The sequence below is a fragment of the Oncorhynchus mykiss genome, chromosome 13 (genome assembly GCF_057628025.1).
Source record: "Oncorhynchus mykiss isolate SJ-2025 chromosome 13, ASM5762802v1, whole genome shotgun sequence".
Taxonomy (NCBI): domain Eukaryota; kingdom Metazoa; phylum Chordata; class Actinopteri; order Salmoniformes; family Salmonidae; genus Oncorhynchus; species Oncorhynchus mykiss.
Genome location: NC_143034.1, coordinates 50,528,871 through 50,547,980, shown reverse-complemented (window position 1 = coordinate 50,547,980; position 19,110 = coordinate 50,528,871). Strand labels below are relative to the sequence as shown.

The following is a 19,110-nucleotide window of genomic DNA, read 5'->3' as shown; positions in this document are numbered from 1 at the left end:
TGACTGTATGGCTGACTATATGGCTGTATGACTGACTGTATGACTGACTATATGGCTGACTGTAGGGCTGTATGACTAACTGTATGACTGACTGTATGACTGACTCTATGACTGACTCTATGACTGTTTGACTGACTGTATGACTATGACTGACTTGAATATTATTTCATTGGATACAGAAATTGCATTATGTATTTTTATATAAAAAACAGTGTCGGGTGCAACATTATTTTAACATATTAGAGAACAACAGAGTAGAAAAGGTCAACCATATCATCCACACCAATTGTTCCCCCTTCCCCCCCAGACTCGTTGTTCCCTGTGGACTTCTCCCTGATGACAACAGTGAGGGCAAAGAAGGACACCCAGTTCTTCCTGCTGTCTGTGTATGATGAGCAAGGTGTACAGCAGCTGGGGCTGGAGGTGGGCCGCTCGCCTGTCTTCCTGTACGAAGACCACCAGGGACAGCCCTCCCCGGAGCTCTACCCCATCTTCAAGAAGATCAACTTGGCTGATGGAAAGTGGGTACTACCCCTGGCCTGATGTCCTTGGCTCTTGACGAGGACTTCTTCTCAAAACCCAAACTCTGTAGCCCCTGATTTATGATTGACACATATTGACATGATTGGGTGAGATTCACCTGCATCGTGCCGTTTGGTTGGCCATTGGGTATCACTGAAACCTGACCCAAAATATGCAGTTTCCTTAGTATGTGATCTCACTTGAAAGTGTGCTTGACCCTAAGTGACCTGCAGCCATAGAGGACACACATAGATCACGTTAGTACCATAGAGTTCTTGGCTCACAATATAAGGTCAATGGCTTGACTTGAGCCTGTAAAATACTACAATGTGATTCAATGCATTTGACCTTAGAAAACCCTTCCTCAGAATACTGCATACAGGTGGTGCCTCCTTCTAACTGAACCCAAGTGACCTACATTCAACCTGACACTACATCTGCATAATAAAGATGTACAAACCCATCTCCAACTCTCTGTCTGTCCAGGTGGCATAGAATAGCCTACAGTGTGGAGGGCAAGTCAGTCACCCTGTACCTGGACTGTGAGAAGGTGCAGACTCTGGAGTTACTGAGAGGGGACAATCCCCTGGTCAGCACGGAGGGGGTGATCGTGTTTGGAACACGACTACTGGACGAGGAGGTGTTTGAGGTAGGACACCAGGGCGAGGGAGTCAGGGTTGGGTGTGAATGAAGCAGTGTCATGGACTGTATGTAGGATTTGGTATGTATGTACTGTAGTCTCATCAGTAGCAGAACACAAACTGGTTCATTCTGGTATTGGATCTGAGAAACATCAGTATTATTTGTTGGAACTTGTCTTAACTGGATTCTTGGCATAATGTAATATTCACTCACTCATCTTTGCTCACTCCTCGGAGCGTAGCTCCTCGACAAATGGATCTCCACGCCGTCTTATTCTAGGCCAGGTCCCAGGCTGATGTGTTGTTGAGTCCCAGGTCGTGCATGTCGTTGTCCAACTGGTTGGATGACCTGGTTCTCGGTCTTCCTCTTGGGCCTGGCCAGTTGGGGGATGATTCCTTTAGTATAAGGGCAGGCTCCAGAGGTGGGATTGATCTGACCAGGTGACCGAACAGTCGGAGTCAGGAGGCTCTGACCAGGGAGGAGACGGGGATGGTCCATCTTTTGACGTATTGTGGAGTTCTGGATGTTTTACTTAAAAAAAAAAATTGAACCTTTATTTAACCAGGTAGGCCAGTTGAGAACAAGTTCTCATTTACAACCGCGATCTGGCCAAGATAGAGCAAGGAAGTGCGACAAAAACAACAACACAGAGTTACACATGGGATAAACAAACGTACAGTCAATAACACAATAGAAAAATCTATATACTGTGCGTGCAAACAAAGTAAGATTAGGGAGGTAAGGCAATAAATAGGCCATAGTGGTGAAATAATTACAACTTAGCATTAACACTGGAGTGATAGAGGTACAGATGATGATGTGCAAGTAGAGATACTGGGGTACAAATGAGCACAAAAATAACAATATGGTGATGAGGTAGTTGGGTGGGCTATTTACAGATTGGCTGTGTACAGGTGCAGGGATCGGTAAGCTGCACTGACAGCTGATGCTTAAAGTTAGAGAGGGAGATATAAGACTCCAGCTTCAGTGATTTTTGCAATTCGTTCTAGTCATAGGCAGCAGAGAACTGGAAGGTAAAGGCAGCCAAAGTAGGTGATTGGCTTTGGGGGTGACCAGTGAAAAATACCTGCTGGAGCCCGTGCTACGGGTGGGTGTTGCTATGGTGACCAGTACGCTGAAAGGCTGGGCTTTACCTAGCGAAGACTTGTAGATGACCTAGAGCCAGTGGGTTTGGCGACGAATATGTAGCAAGGGCCAGCCAACAAGAGCATACAGGTCGCAGTGGTGGGTAGTATATTGGGCTTTGGTAACAAAACGGATGGCACTGTGAAAGACTACATCCAATTTACTGAGTAGAGTGTTGGAGGCTATTTCGCCGAAGTCAAGGATCGGTAGGATAGTCCTTTTTTCGAGGGTATGATTGGCAGGATAAGTGAAGGAGGCTTTGTTGCGAAGTAGGAAGCCGATTCTAGATTTAATTTTGGATTGGAGATGCTTAATGTGAGTCTGGAAGGAGAGTTTACAGTCTAACCAGACACCCAGGCATTTGTAGTTGACCATATATTCTAAGTCAGAACCGTCCAGAGTAGTGATGCTAGTCGGGAGGGTGAGTGCGGGCAATGATCGGTTGAAGAGCATGCATTTAGTTTTACTTGCATTTAAGAGCAGTTGGAGGCCACGGAAAGAAGTGTGGATGTGGTCACGCCATGTGATGCCCAGTATGCGGCAGAGGCACTGGGAGTCAAAGGCGTCCAGGTGACGTGTGAGGTCCAGGGTGAGGGTCAATGACGTGTGAGGTCCAGGGTGAGGGTCAATGACGTGTGAGGTCCAGGATGAGGGTCAATGACGTGTGAGGTCCAGGGTGAGGGTCCATGACGTGTGAGGTCCAGGGTGAGGGTCAATGACGTGTGAGGTCCAGGGTGAGGGTCCATGACGTGTGAGGTCCAGGGTGAGGGTCAATGACGTGTGAGATCCAGGATGAGGGTCCATGACGTGTGAGGTCCAGGATGAGGGTCAATGACGTGTGAGATCCAGGGTGAGGGTCCATGACGTGTGAGGTCCAGGATGAGGGTCAATGACGTGTGAGGTCCAGGGTGAGGGTCAATGACGTGTGAGATCCAGGATGAGGGTCCTCACGCCGTGGGGAGGTGTAGTCTTCCCCAGTGATAGTCCACCTTAGAGTTAGCCTTGGCTTCATCAGCAATGGTGTCATACCACTTCTGTTTGTCCCTTATTCTTATCTCGTAGGTCAAGACGGTCCAGGGTCAAGTCATCCTGGTTCATCCGAGTAGAATATCATTTTTGTTGAGGTTTCGCGGCAGTAGCTCTCCGGTAGCTTGTCTGGATGAGGTATCAAATACTGGGATCGTCTACACTGAGTGTACAAAACATTAGGAACACCTGCTCTTTCCATGACATAGACTGACCAGGTGAATCCAAGTGGAAGCTATGATCCCTTATTGATGTTACTTGTTAAATGGCAGATGAATGGTGTAGATGAAGGGGAGGAGACAGGTTATGTGTATGTGTGCCATTCAGAGGGGGAATAGGCAAGACAAAATATTTAAGCACGCTTTCGAACTCGGGATGTGGTAGTAGGTGCCAGGCGCACCGGTGTCAGTGTGTCAAGAACTGCAATGCTGCTGGGTTTTTCACTCTCAACAGTTTCCTGTGTGTATCAAGAATGGTCAGTCATCCAATGGACATCCAGCCAACTTGAAACAACTGTGGGAAACAATGTTGTCAACATGGGCCAGCATCCCTGTGGAACGCTTTCAACACTTTGTAGAGTCCATGCCCCGACGAATTGAGGCTGTTCTGAGGGCAAAAGGGGGTGCAACTCAATATTAGGATGGTGTTCCTTATGTTTTATACACTCCTTAGCCTTAGCCTTTGCCTAGACAATACCGCGAGGAGGTTAGCACTCTGACTTAAACCCTAATGCAATATACCTACTATAAATTCTATTTGTAGCCCTGAAGACATTATTTTATTGAGGCGTGAATGAGATCCTCTAAAGCCACAACGGACAAGAATAAAATAACCATTATTTCCATGTGAGCTTAATTCATCCAATATGCCTGTTAGACCAGTGGAGATACTCACTCGGGTCATATATTAGCTGAATATTCTGACATGAACCCGCAGGGGATCCCGATCCCATTAACCTTGTTTTAACTTGGATGACTTTCTCTTCTCATAACCTCATTTCTGTCCCGGCCCATAAAAACGAAAGAGATGGCACATTCCATCACATACTTCACTAATTGTGTTCAGTTTTGAACATGCAGGCTGGAGCAGTATGTATTGTTGCTGTAAGCTTTAATGGGGTGTGAATGGGAGGGGTGGAGAACAGTTGAGAGTGGAGCAGCAGGTAGGGGAGGACTAGGTTGTTTGCGGAAGGGAGTGGGGGGGGGGGGGGGGGGGGGGGCAGGTACTGTTCAGACATGCTCTGATTCGGCCACATCTTTTCTACTGTGATCAAATACCTGGAAATGACCCTCAACATTTATATTTGTATGAGTGAGTTTGGATGTTTTGGAGAGTGTGTGTTAGAGGTGTTGACATTTGAACAGACAGCTTTATATTTTGACGTTTCAGAGTGTGCGTGAGTGTGAACATGTGTCAATGAATGTGTGAGTGTTGTTCATGCCTGCTGATTGGGAGGATTGATCTTGTGGGAAGAGGAATTTCCCAGTCGTCAGTGTTTATCCCTACGGCGACACTCGTCAGGGCTGCTGTCCTCATCATTATCCCTGAGTAGCTGTGGAGGGCAAAGGTCACATATTTAATGATGGCTTGGGTTGTTTGAGCTTGGTGAAAGTGTTTGGGGAAATAACAATGTCATTATGGATCCTTAAAATTGGAATGGACACTGAAGAGTGAGTTATGATGTGTAGTTAAATATGTGAATAACATAATGTGTGTGTGTGTTTCTGTGTGTGTGTGTGTGTGTGTGTCTGGATGTGTGTGCCGTACATATGTGCTTTCAAATCAAACAATAAAAAGATAAATGAATTCTAAGTGAAGCTCATATTCTTTTATTTTCATTTCCCTAACCCTGTTCCATAAGTCATTCCCAATGTCTCTCCCAGGATAGTGTGCAGGCCTAGTCCATTGTAATTCCAATGCAGCTCCACTCTCAATTCAGTAGCCTCCAGCATAAAGAGAGCCGAGTAGAGCAGCAGTCCTATTTCTGCTCATGTCCGCCGACCCTGAGACACAGAGGGGGAGAGTAGGAGGGGGTCACAGAGCACACACCCTCCCATCTCTCAGGCCCCTCAGGGTACCATCCCAACCCAGATTTTGCCCACTTGAGACATTGCAAAAGTACAGATGAAGGGATATTATCTGGCCCTAATGGGTTAATGTACACAAACTTCAGTCTTCTCAGCTTTCACCCTCTCAGAACCAGGTGTCCCCTGATGTTCTCACGTAGACAATAACTGTACAATCTCCCTCCAGCCACGCCCCCACACAATAACCTCCCCTCCCGCTGATGGCTTAACTTTACAGTCTTCTTTCTGCAATTAAGCAATGCTTCCCCTGAACATTCCTTGCATAAAACAACTGTAAAGATCCATTTTCACCCCAACCCCATCTTTCAAAACATCCCATGAATCATTCCTCAGGCTGCAAAAAAAAAAAGCGTCCCTTTGACATCCTTATGACTAATACCCGTCAATTATCAACATATTCTTTAGCATTCTCTCTGCTCTGCTCTCTCTGAATAGCCTAAGTGAGTGAGATGCTAGCTCATGTGTCCCATGTTGAATGGCTGTGGGTCAGGGCTGCGTTGACCTGGATGAGGCTGGTACTGGGGGAGAGATTAGAGGTTGGCCTTGTTCGCAGGCCCGCTCTGTTCCCAGGACCCAGGAGGGATCCAGGGGGCCAGTGTTCCGGCCCAGTTCCCCCAGCGTGGGAGAACATAGTGTGGGAGCTTGGGGACGGTGGTCAGCCCCTAATGCCTCTATTGCTTCCAGATTGCCTTCAAATGACTGTTGGTGTTGTTTACACACGTGCAGAGCCACGGACACAAGAATGTGCACGTACATACTGTACACACACACGCACACACACACACACACACATGCACGTACACATACTAAAACTATCATTTAACTGTCCGCAAGTCTGAATGTATTGTCTGGGCTCTATGTGGGCTGTTTGTGTGTTTTTTTGCCTCGTCTCACAGTTAGATATGATCCAGCCCAGTGTTTATGTGTGAACAACATCTGACCGTGTCTGTCTGTCTGTATTAGTCATTGTATTATTACTGTGAGTAATCAGGCCTCCTTAGAAAACATTCAGAGTTTTGGTGTTGGTTTGGCTAGATGTTGGGTTCTTATCAAGCGTGTCTTACAGGGCAGTTTTGATATTGATAGCGGAATCTCATGGATAGCGGGAGAGATTGGAAAGGCTGCATTAGTTAGTCAAGGTCTGTCTGTTGTAGATGCATTTCCTCCTTTCTAAGGATTGTATTCAGATGTTTTGACATCTGTTGCCCTGCAGGCTAGTAAGAAGCTAAGTATTGTATTTCTTCTTGTTTACTGTAGTGAGGTGAGGTGTAGTCATATTCAGTGCAGTGTGTGTTGTTGTTGATGTTGTTGTTGTTGTCAGGCGTTCAAGCAGCGAAGCCGATAATACCCTATTGTATTTCTTCTGGTTCATTATTATTATACCGTATTCTTCCCCCCAAGAAAAATAACATGCAAATTCCTGTGAGATGGTAAGTCTAGGAGGACACAACTTGGCATGATGGTAACGGCCCGTGGGTCACACCCTCTCTTGCAATCCCATGCCAATTGGCCACATTGTGGCACTTTAACAAGCGATTGAAAATGCTAAATCGTGCTACTCAGCAGTTGTGATGGAGAGTCATGAAATTTGGTGCATAGGTCCCACTCCTCACAAGGAACAAATTTGCCTCATGGACCTATAAGGTCCGCCATGATGCCTTTTCCGACATTTAGAATGATGTGAAAACACTTAAAACACTACTCCTCTGGCACTGAATGACTGATCTGCATAAAAATGTATATATGGCATCTATGGAACAAGCTCTCTCAATGAACTATTTTTCAGTCTAGTATGTCAAACAACATGGCAACTGCTGACCAATAAACATTCACATGGACCTGATCTGGCACATAAATAGATATAAATCCGACATAGATATTCGTATTGTAATACAACTTGGTACATAGGTTCCAAATACAGTTTAGACTCAACGTATGCAAGCACATTTAGATCAACCACATGATGGTGCTATTTTTATTTTACCTTTATTTAACTAGGCAAGTCAGTTAAGAACAAATTCTTATTTTCAATGACGGCCTAGGAACAGTGGGTTAACTGCCTGTTCAGGGGCAGAACGACAGATTTGTACCTTGTCAGCTCGGGGATTTGAATTTGCAACCTTCCAGTTACTAGTCCAATGCTCTAACCACTAGGCTACCCTTCCGCTATAATGGACACATATTTATATTTCTTGATCTGTTTGACTCAGAGTGGTGAAATTTGGCACACATGCTCAGGGATATTAGTCTAGCTAACGTATAAAATATGGTTAATTTTGGCCACACTGTGGCACTGTTGGACAAGAAAAACCTTAATGCAAGCTCATTGGCTCATAGCAGCCATGTTGTTTGAGCTAGAGTCCTGTAAAATGGAAGAAGCCACTTAAAGTGGTCAATATCATAAAAAATAGTTCAAAATACATTCAACTCATATAGCATGAGATCTGATTGATTTTTCGTTCGCATATCTGCGAAGAGTGGTAAGGAGTACAGAGTACAGCTCATCCTTGGGCAATGTGTCCAATTTGTCTTGATGGTGGCACAGTGGGCCCACAGCTTGAACCCCGGCATTGCTGCTTGCAGCTATATTCATTGTTGTTGTTGTGTATAAACCTGTTGGTCCTATTAGCCCAGAGAGATACAGACTGTATAACAATGCTACAAAGGAGTGTTGGTTGACTCCTAGTTCAGGCCAGGTCTAGCCACTGTTTATGGAGTGAGATCTCATTAGTGGAGAAGAGGTGAAGTCCGTTCACTGTGGCTTTAACAAGGTCTATATAATAAGGCCTTAATTGGCTGCTATGAAAGGGAAAGGGAAAAGGGAAAAGAGAATACCACAACTGAAATGTATCTTCCGCATTTAACCTAACCCCTCTGAATAAATACCAGCTAACTAGCGACACAGTGCAGGCCTGGGCACCATATAGCAAGCCCACACTTCCAACCACTCTAGTCCTATGTTAGTCAATGGAGCAGCTCTATTGGCTGAAACGATGGTATCAAAGATCCATTACATTGTATACAGAGTATCCAATAGTACTAGCCTGTTGGAGATTCTTCTTTCTTCAGTGGAGCTGAGCCTGTGTGTCGCTATGGGAACTAGACAGCACTGTGTGACTGTGACCTGATGCTCTTTGTTGGTTTTTGTCATCAGCACTTCAGAGGAGGAACTGTATTTTTTATTTAACTAGGTAAGACAGTTAAGAACCAATTCTTATTTACAATGAGAGCCTACTGGGGAACAGTGGGTTAACTGCCTTGTTCAGGGGCAGAACGACAGATTTTTACCTTGTCAGCTCGGGGATTCGATAGAGCAACCTTTCAGTTACAGGCCCAATGCTCTAACCACTAGGCTACCTGCCGTCTCTCTCCCAGACTGTGGCCTAAGTCATCTACACACGTATTCTCCTGAGATATTTGCAGCCACTGTAATGTGCTGATAGAGGGATAAGGATGACTCCATGTCTAGAGATGTGCTCTGTGGCTCTGTGGCTCTGTACTGTAATGCTGTACATCTGCTGCGCAGGGACAAAGTAGTTACGAAGCTGACCAGCCGGCCGGCGCCAGCTAGGGGGAGCGGGGAGGGATACAGTACCACAGGTGGAACAGGGCCTTTGATCTTTGGCTGAGAATCTCTCTCTTTCTCTCTCTCTATCCCTCTCTCTCTTTCTCTCTCTCTCTATCCCCCCCCCCCCTCTCTCTCTCTCTCTCTCTCTCTATCCCTCTCTCTCTTTCTCTCTCTCTCTCTTTCTCTCTCTCTCTCTATCCCCCCTCTCTCTCGCTCTCGCTCTCTCTCTCTCTCTATTCTCCCCCCTGTCTCTCTCTATTCTCCCCCTCTCTCTCTCCCCCTCTCTCTTTCTCTCTCCCTCTCTCTCGCTCTCTCTCTCTCGCTCTCTCTCTCTCTCTCTTTCACTCTCTCTGAAAAGGTGTGGTAGAATTTGATGTTAATTGGGTTTTTCATCTCTGGAGCATTAACTGTTGTGTAACCTACTAGTTTATGTTGGCTAAATACTGGCCTGAGATCTGTGCTCGGTGAGATCTGAGTGAAGCACTAATAAAAAGTGCTTGGTAATGAGTTGGGGACCATTTAGCTGGGTGTGCTAGCGTGTGTGGACTCAGTGGGACCAGAGGGAGACCGGGGGGGGGGGGGGGGGGGTCTGTCTGTGTGTTTATGTGTACACACACTCTGGCCCTCCGGGGCAGGCTGGGGATGTAAAGGGGTGTTTGAAATGGGAGTGTGACAGAAGTATTTGACTGTTATGTGTACACTCAGCACCCTGCTAGAAGCCTGGGAACAGAGGGGTTGTGGGAGCAACAGTCACAGTAGTACTGGCCATTTTATACACACAGGATATTCACATGTGAAACGGCTTCAGCTCTATTAAACACATTCTCTTAGTGGTATGGCAACATCCTACAGAGCATTCTGTTTCCCAGCCATTTTCATCCTGGTCCTCCGAGGCCGTCGCAGTGCTTCTCATAGACTGTCAGAGTGATGTGCTGATCTTTTCTGTCCCTGTATGTTTGTCTGTGAGGTTAACATGATGCTTATATGTTTTTCTGTATGCTTGTCTGCCTGCCTTTCTGGTGTATGTGTGTGTGTGTGTGTGTGTGTGTGTGTGTGTGTGTGTGTGTGTGTGTGTGTGTGTGTGTGTGTTTTCCAGGGAGAGATCCAGCAGTTGTTGATTCTGGAGGACGCCCAGGCGGCGGCTGACTACTGCCTGCACTACATCCCTGACTGTGACTCTCCCCTGTCCTACAACAGGCAGGCCCAGAACCCTGAGCAGGTCAGTACTCCAGCCACCAGGGGGAGACACCCTCTCACATACACACATACTCACACAGTACACACACACTATTCCACTTCCCCTTCACCTGTCTTGTTTTATTTATCATCCATCCAAAATATCCTCTTCAAACTGTAACAGTATTTATTTATTTCGGTCCTCTTTTCTCTCGATGTATTTCTCTCTCCCCTTCTCTCTCTCTCTCTCTCTCTTTCATATATGTATGCAATGAAATAATCTGTTATACAGTAGTTGATGATGTGGGTTTCTGGCTGCTAGCAATGAAACCAGGTTGTAATTCCATCTGTAAACAGGGACACTGTAGATGCTAACATGACACACACAACCTTACAACCTCAGTAAAACTGCAATAACTGCACCTTCAATAAAACCCAGATGGTCCTTAATCATAATTTGATTATGGAATAGAGAGTGTATTTGTCTGGACTGCTTTAGAGTTGAACTCACATAGCGATATTTCCAGTTTGAGTTCTCTCTATGCTGGCTCAGTCAGGGCTCAACATTTCAGAGATACAGTTTCATGTTGAGGTTTTGTGCAGGTCCTGACTACACAGCATAGTGCTGGCTGCTACAGCTGCTTCCTCAGCCCCTTGTTTCTCAGCCAACAGATTAAACGATGAACAAGCAGCATGCATATCAATAAGGTCTGCCAGAGACCTGCCCTGCCCTCTGTAGCCCAGCCAATCCCAGCCTTGGCCATTTACTGTATCACATGATTTATCACTACCCAGTCTTCTCGGCCTAAGGGCCCGGAACACACCACTCAAACACAGGGAGGCCAGGCCAGAGCAGAATGAGACATCAGTCAGCCAGCATCAGAAGGAGCTCCTCCCTCTGTCTTTGATAGTGAGCCAGCAGCAGAGTGGTGAAACTCTACCATGGCAGTGTTGAGCTGCTTCAGCTTGAACACACACAGCCAGGAGCCCGTAAATATCACAGGATATCACCACTTTGGCTCTTCCCCTCTTCACCGGGCCTGCTTGGGCAATGGGATACACTTGGGAGAGATGAGTTATATTATGATGTATGTGTGTGTCTTCATGTTTGAGAAAAGTGTTTTGGAGAGAGGGAGAGAGGAAAAGTAAGAAATATTGATTCATGCGGCCCGCAGGGAGATGCTGTCAGGGTCTGTGAGAACAGTGCTCTGTGTGTAGCCTCCTATGCCTGGCTGTGTGTCTGGGTCTGGGTGTGTCCAATTCCTGGCGCTGCTCCTGGGACTGTCCATCAGTGTCAATCAGACGTAGAGCGTGTTGGCTATTCTAGATCTACAGCTGAGAAACCTGCTCTGTGTCCAAGACCTTGTCAGCATCACTCACTCTACACACTTTATATCCTCCTCACACTGACCCTGTTTACAAACCATCACAATCTCCTCATCAACGTATTTACCAGAGCAGATCTTCAACAACGATCTCGTACAAAGGTCTTCAGTAATAGTGACAGATATGGATATGAGTTAAAAAAGGACATGAATGACATTTATGTTTACATATTTTAACAGCCCAACAGGGTCATAAACACACTGACCCCTGACCTCATGAGAAAGTATGTCCTCTCTGTTGACAGGCCAGTGGTAAACAATGATAAATAAACAGTAGTCTCATTCAAGACTACTCTGTGTGTGGTGTGTGTGTGTGTGTGTGTGTGTGTGTGTGTGTGTGCGCACACGTCATGTGTGCGCGCCGTATGTATGTGACCGGCTTGGGGGGAGGGGGGGGGGGGTCTTGATCTATGCCTGGTCCTACTGGATGTGTGCATAGTGTCTCTCTTCTCTTGGCATGTTATGTTTCAGGTATTTCACCATGTTGTTGTTTCTCTTGTTCCTGCCCCACCTCCTCCCATGCCCCCCCCCCCCCCTTTCATAAAAGACCTCTCAACTTAAACCTGATCCCATGATACAAAGCAACGAGCCAGAGGAGCCAATGAAACGCTCCAAAAAAGACAGGAAAGGCAAAAAGGACAAAAAGAAGCGTGACAAGAAGGGGAGGGGCAAGAAGAGAAAAGAAGGAGAGGCGGGCCCAGAGGAGGAGGGTTTCATCCAGGTGTCCACTGTTTTGCCTGAAAAACAATCTCAAGAAACCTACTATCCCACTGAAAAGCCATCTACGATGGAACTGTTCACTCCTGAAGCTGTCACCCCATCTGAAGCCCCTGACCAGACCACCATGATCCCAGAGAGGCCCACACACAGGCCTGACTCTGACATTGAGGACCCCTCCGTGGTGCCCAGTGCACTGCCTGAGTCAAAGGTCACTGAGGAGGTAGACTGAAAAGTTACAATGCAGCTCCCCTCCCCCTCCATCCCATCCCTAACAGAGCACTGACCCACTCTCCCAGAATGCCTCATCTACACCCTCTGTCAACCTGCTCCTCTCCTCACTATGACCTCTAACCTAACCAGCACTACCCTAATCACCTCCTCCTCTTCCAGGACTCACAATGGAACACGGAGAATCCCTGCATCCCTCTAGATCTAGATTAAGTAGAATATGCAGACAATCTAGAATTTAGACTATGTTCTACACTGTGTTATAACACATAGACAACTGTGACTCAATTGTCGCAGTAGTTGTTTATGGGTTGCAAGACATTAATAGGAATCTAGTTGTGTGGATAACACTAGTTCTGTCTTTAGTAGTACCTGTAGTTGAACATACATATCTGAGTAAGTGGTATGTATGAGGTGTTGTGTGTTGTAGTTTTTCTGTGATGTCTCCTTGACCTAAGCTATACATGTATCCAAAACGGTATGCCTCCTGTGTTGCATTCAGTCTTTCAAAAGTTGTTTTGTCAGCAAATATGTTGGTAAAAAAAAAAGTCTCCATGATTGAACTCTCTAAAGCTTATCGTTTGCTACTTTTGCTAATTTGCTGAATTAGCTTATTTTCATACTCTGGCTGTAATGGCTGTCACAGTCCATGTTATGCTGCCATCACTACCTGGTTGTGAAATATTCCATCACCATAGAATGATTAATAACACACCCTGAGGCTTGCTACATGTATGACCTGCCTATTCCCATAACCAACACCTGTGCTGCTAACTAGCTTAGCAAACTGTATGCTGTGATAGGCTGTGTAAAATGGAAGCCCTGGGCAAACTCAGTGGACTGGGCAGACAGACAGACAGACAGACCATAATGTTTCCCAGTGTCTCCGTGGTTTCTGTTACCATGGTTCTGACCTTAAACGCTCTGGCCTTGTGCAGGAGGAGAGGCTGGACAAAAAGCCCCAGATGGAGGAGTTTGACGACAACTTCTACGGCGACCTGTACGATGACCTCGCCGTCTCCATGGTAACAGTGGGTCCCAATATCAGCGAGTACGAGGTCAGTTGAATTGAGATTTTGATGTACTGTATGTTCATATGGTGAAGCTCAGTTTTAGCACCAATGTCATGTTCTGTAGCAGCTCAGTTTTTCATGTGGTCAATGTCATGTGGTCAATGGCATGTGGTCAATGTCATGTGGTCAATGGCATGTGGTCAATGTCATGTGGTCAATGGCACCATGTGATTTACTAGCATGTTGTGTGGACTCGTAGGCTGTAGAGTACGAGGACATAAGTAACGAGACAGAGAACCAGGAGTATGAAGAGTATGAGACGTACGAGGACGGATATGGCTTTGCAGAGAGAGAGGGGGATGATACCTGGGATGGAGAGGTAGGACTCATCAATCATTCAGTTCAACTGTATTCACTCAGAGACTGCTGAGACTGCTGTACATGACCTACAACTGCTGTACACACAGTAGGTCATCAATCACCTCACACGTCTGTTCATGTGTCTGTCCGTCTGTGTCTGTCTGTGCCTCAGGCCAGTGGCAGAGCACTGAAAGGAGAGAAGGGAGAGCCTGCCATCGTTGAACCGGTGAGCTTGAGTATTCAGACATAATATTGCTCATGGAAATCCATCTTAGGCCCTTAAGATTTTATTTTAGGATTTTTCTTTCAAGTCGGTGTTTTGTTCATGTAATCTTTATGACTCTATAAAGACTATATGGAGTATTTATGTTGAAATATCTCTGGTATGTACTGAATGTGTTTATATGTCATTGGCATATCTCTGTGATGTTGTGCAGGGTACACTGGTGGAGGGAGCAGTCGGCCCCCCAGGACAGGAGGTAAAACCCCTGCTCCAAGTCATTACCACTACATCATATTACATTGATACTACATTGAAACTACATTGAAACTACATTGATAGTACATTGAAACTACATTGAAACTACATTGAAACTACATTGATCCTACATTCATAACTATTACTCCATTGTATTGCCCACATTGTTACTACATTGATTCTACATTGATATTACATTTAAACTACATTGAAACTACATTGATACTACATTGAAACTACATTAATGCTGCATTGATACTACATTGAAAATACATTGAAAATACATTGAAACTACATTGAAACTACATTGATATTACATTGAAACTACATTGAAACTACATTGAAACTACATTGATACTACATTGAAACTACATTGAAACTACATTAATGCTGCATTGATACTACATTGAAAATACATTGAAACTACATTGATCCTACATTGATACTACATTGATACTACATTCATAACTATTACTCCATTGTATTGCCCACAGTGTTGCTACATTAATCCTACATTGATATTACACTGATACTACATTGAAACTACATTGATAGTACATTGATATTACATTCATACTACATTTAAACTACATTGAAACTACATTGATACTACATTGATACTATATTGATACTACATTGATACTACATTTAAACTACATTGATACTACATTGATATTACATTTAAACTACATTGATACTACATTGATACTACATTTAAACTACATTGAAACTACATTGATACTACATTGATACTATATTGATACTACATTGATACTACATTTAAACTACATTGATACTACATTGATATTACATTGATACTACATTGATATTACATTGAAACTACATTGAAACTACATGCATACTACATTGAAACTACATTAATACTATATTGATACTACAGTGATACTACATTGATATTACATTGAAACTACATTGAAACCACATTGATAGCTATTACTCCATTGTATTGCCCATATTGATACTATGGACCAGTGCTGATTGACTGTGTGTTTATTCTCCAGGGTATTCCAGGTGGACCAGGACCAATGGGCCCCCGAGGACCCAGTGGAGACCCAGGTGATTTGGTGAGTATCCTCACCCGTGGAGTATTGACCCATAGTGGACTGTCCTCTGGGACAGTATGACCACAGTTAGGGTCCACAGGAACTGTCCTCTGGGACAGTATGACCACAGTCAGGGTCCACAGGGACTGTCCTCTGGGACAGTATGACCATAGTCAGGGTCCACAGGGACTGTCCTCTGGGACAGTATGACCACAGTCAGGGTCCACAGGGACTGTCCTCTGGGACAGTATGACCACAGTCAGGATCCATAGGGACTGTCCTCTGGGACAGTATGACCACAGTTAGGGTCCACAGGGACTGTCCTCTGGGACAGTATGACCACAGTCAGGGTCCACAGGGACTGTCCTCTGGGACAGTATGACCATAGTCAGGGTCCACAGGGACTGTCCTCTGGGACAGTATGACCACAGTCAGGGTCCACAGGGACTGTCCTCTGGGACAGTATGACCACAGTCAGGATCCATAGGGACTGTCCTCTGGGACAGTATGACCACAGTCAGGGTCCACAGGGACTGTCCTCTGGGACAGTATGACCATAGTCAGGGTCCACAGGGACTGTCCTCTGGGACAGTATGACCACAGTCAGGATCCATAGGGACTGTCCTCTGGGACAGTATGACCACAGTTAGGGTCCACAGGGACTGTCCTCTGGGACAGTATGACCACAGTCAGGGTCCACAGGGACTGTCCTCTGGGACAGTATGACCACAGTCAGGATCCATAGGGACTGTCCTCTGGGACAGTATGACCACAGTTAGGGTCCACAGGGACTGTCCTCTGGGACAGTATGACCACAGTCAGGGTCCACAGGGACTGTCCTCTGGGACAGTATGACCATAGTCAGGGTCCACAGGGACTGTCCTCTGGGTTTGACCGTAACCAAAGATTGACCACAGCCTACACAAACAGGTCAGGGATGCTGTGACCTCACTGTGGTCTTGACCGTGACCTTCCTGGGCTTAAGGGACTAAAGGACTGGTGATGACTCATGTGTGGGTTCGACCTAATTCTCTCTGTTGGACTGTGTGTGTGTGTGTGTATGTGCGTGCCTTTGTGTGTTTGTGTTCCCTCCCTGAAAACCGCCTCGCTCCCACAGACACAAACCAACAGATGCTCAGTCGTCTCTAGTGGTCTAAAGGATTTTTAATGATGTTGTTGTAGTTGAAAAACGTGGAGGTCTTCTAGGTTTCACCTCAAATCAAACACATCAAATCAGATCATCAAACAAATGCTTTCTTCTTTCAAAGCAGATCAGAAACAAATGTATAAACAGTGTTCCATAATCCTGCCTATTTACAATATTTCATCTTCATTGTTTGTTATGCCTTACAGTATACAACAGTATTCTCAGTGTGACAGATACTGCAATAAAGGTTCCTATTGAGCCTTTGTCTCTGCTGCAGAGAGACTAGGTGATTGTCAGTTTGGGATTAGCTCTAATTCTTTATGAGGTGCTTATGGGTACATTAGGCTTCTGATAGGGGCATCAAGCGGAAAATCATCAACTGTTTCCCCTCCTCTCTAGAGACAAGCGAATTGATATGAAACAAAGAGTGAGTGACATGCCCTCTGGAACTGAAGCAGAGGTTGTTTTAACAGAGATTGGATTTCAGGGATCATTCTCATGTGTTTAGCCTTACGTCCACATTGGAACACTCCCACTGTACATACTTGTGTTTACAGCCCTGTATTGTACATACTTGTGTTTACAGGCCTGTACTGGACATACTTGTGTTTACAGGCCTGTACTGGACATACTTGTGTTTACAGGCCTGTATTGTACATATTTGTGTTTACAGCCCTGTATTGTACATACTTGTGTTTACAGGCCTATAATGCACATACTTGTGTTTACAGGCCTGTACTGGACATACTTGTGTTTACAGGCCTGTACTGGACATACTTGTGTTTACAGGCCTGTATTGTACATACTTGTGTTTACAGGCCTGTATTGTACATACTTGTGTTGTTCACTGTATAAACCCTCATACAGTCATGACTAGTATCCTCCTCCCTCCCTCTCTCTCTCCCTTTGTCTCTCTCAGGGTCCTCCAGGACGTCCTGGTTTAGCTGGGGTTGATGGGATACCTGGTCCTCCAGGAACAATGCTGATGTTACCAGTAAGAATTAGATAAAACTCTCATTATTTAAACTTCCTTCAGCTGAACACACTCTCATTTTCAGTTCCCATTGACTGTGGCTGAATCCCAAATCACTCCCTTCCCCTCTGCCCACAATTTGAGCATTCACGCGCGCCTCCCCCATTTGCACAAGTGTCCAATAGCTGAGGGAGAGAAAATGATCGAAGGTGTAGGGGCTAATTAGACCCTCAGATAGCAGGGCTGCAGACTTTACTATCCTGACAAGCACTGAAATGTTTTTGTAGCTTGTGCAATTTCATACGAAAGAGATGTGCCTGATTATATGCCACATGCACTTTTTTTGTCTGATTTTGAGACTTGACACAAATACCTCAAAATTAAATATTTAACTCTTACTGAGGTTTATATCTTGTAAAACGACAGGAGGGATTTGTTCATTTGAATTTCATGCTGTTTTATTATTTAAAAGTGAAACATGAGTTTCAGGTCAAGAGTGTGCCCAGGGAGAGCCCTCCGAGGGAGTTGGTAGGGGTGTGGGGGGTGGTTTTTGGGGATTCCCCATATGTGAAGCTGTCCTGAGGGAGGGCAGTGACAGCTCTGAGCCACTAGGTGGAGCTGTGAGATTGAATGCTGATGAGGCCAGGTGAAATCTACATTGTGTATTCCCATAGACTTATACTGCGTGTATTTAGGTTGATCACTCTACCCCTTCCTCGTGTAGTTCCGACATGGTGGTGATTCTCAGAAGGGGCCTGTGGTGTCGGCCCAGGAGGCCCAGGCTCAGGCCATCCTGCAGCAGACCAAAGTAACGTCCACCTGTCCACTACAACTATAACTTGGAACATCATTACTGCTTTTACATTAGAAATTAGCCTTAACTTATCTAACCATGTCCTTCTTACCCTTGTTTATTCCAGATGTCGTTGAAGGGACCCCCAGGTCCACTGGGTCTTACAGGGCGACCCGGCCCACTGGTAGGATACCCACCTAGTTCAAACCAAAGGCCACAATCTTAAATTCTACCTTATTCTCTATCTACACCTGGCAGATACTCCCGTATCTACAGTCCACCACAACCACATTGACCACAGACCATTTTGTCTCCATGCACATACAAACACTCAGCAGTCTGATCATCACTAATGTAACTTAACAGGATTTTCTTTATATGTCCTTGTTTGGTTTGACTGTCTTTCATCTCGGTGTTTAGGGTCTTACTGGTCCCTCTGGACTTAAAGGTGACGCTGGAGATCATGGCCCCAGGGTAAGAGGATATTCTATTTTGACTTGCTACCACAGAGCAGTCAAGGTCCATTTAGATTTTGATGTATCCTGCTGGTCTCACTCTCTCTCTGTCCCTCTCTCTGTCCCTCTCTCTGTCCTCCCCCCTCCCTCTTCATCTCTCTCCTCCTTCTCTCCCCCTCTCTCTGTCTATCTTTCTCTCTCCTCCTCCTCCCCCTCTCTCTGTCTCTCTCTCTGTCCTCCCCCTCCCTCTTCATCTCTCTCCTCTTTCTCTCCCCCTCTCTCTGTCTATCTTTCTCTCTCCTCCTCCTCCCCCTCTCTGTCTATCTT

At 45.5% G+C, this 19,110-nt stretch overlaps 1 protein-coding gene across 1 annotated transcript in view; it reads left to right on the top strand.

The window, feature by feature from the left end:
* The window catches only part of col5a3a (collagen, type V, alpha 3a), a 74,876-nt gene that overhangs the window by 16,649 nt on the left and 39,117 nt on the right, over positions 1 to 19,110 (top strand). Inside the window, 13 exon segments of the mRNA XM_090196471.1 lie at positions 308 to 521; positions 1,009 to 1,171; positions 10,088 to 10,210; positions 12,100 to 12,492; positions 13,439 to 13,558; positions 13,773 to 13,892; positions 14,046 to 14,099; positions 14,311 to 14,352; positions 15,374 to 15,436; positions 17,482 to 17,556; positions 18,260 to 18,343; positions 18,456 to 18,512; positions 18,749 to 18,802. Coding sequence (XP_090052597.1) covers positions 308 to 521; positions 1,009 to 1,171; positions 10,088 to 10,210; positions 12,100 to 12,492; positions 13,439 to 13,558; positions 13,773 to 13,892; positions 14,046 to 14,099; positions 14,311 to 14,352; positions 15,374 to 15,436; positions 17,482 to 17,556; positions 18,260 to 18,343; positions 18,456 to 18,512; positions 18,749 to 18,802 — 1,562 coding nt within the window.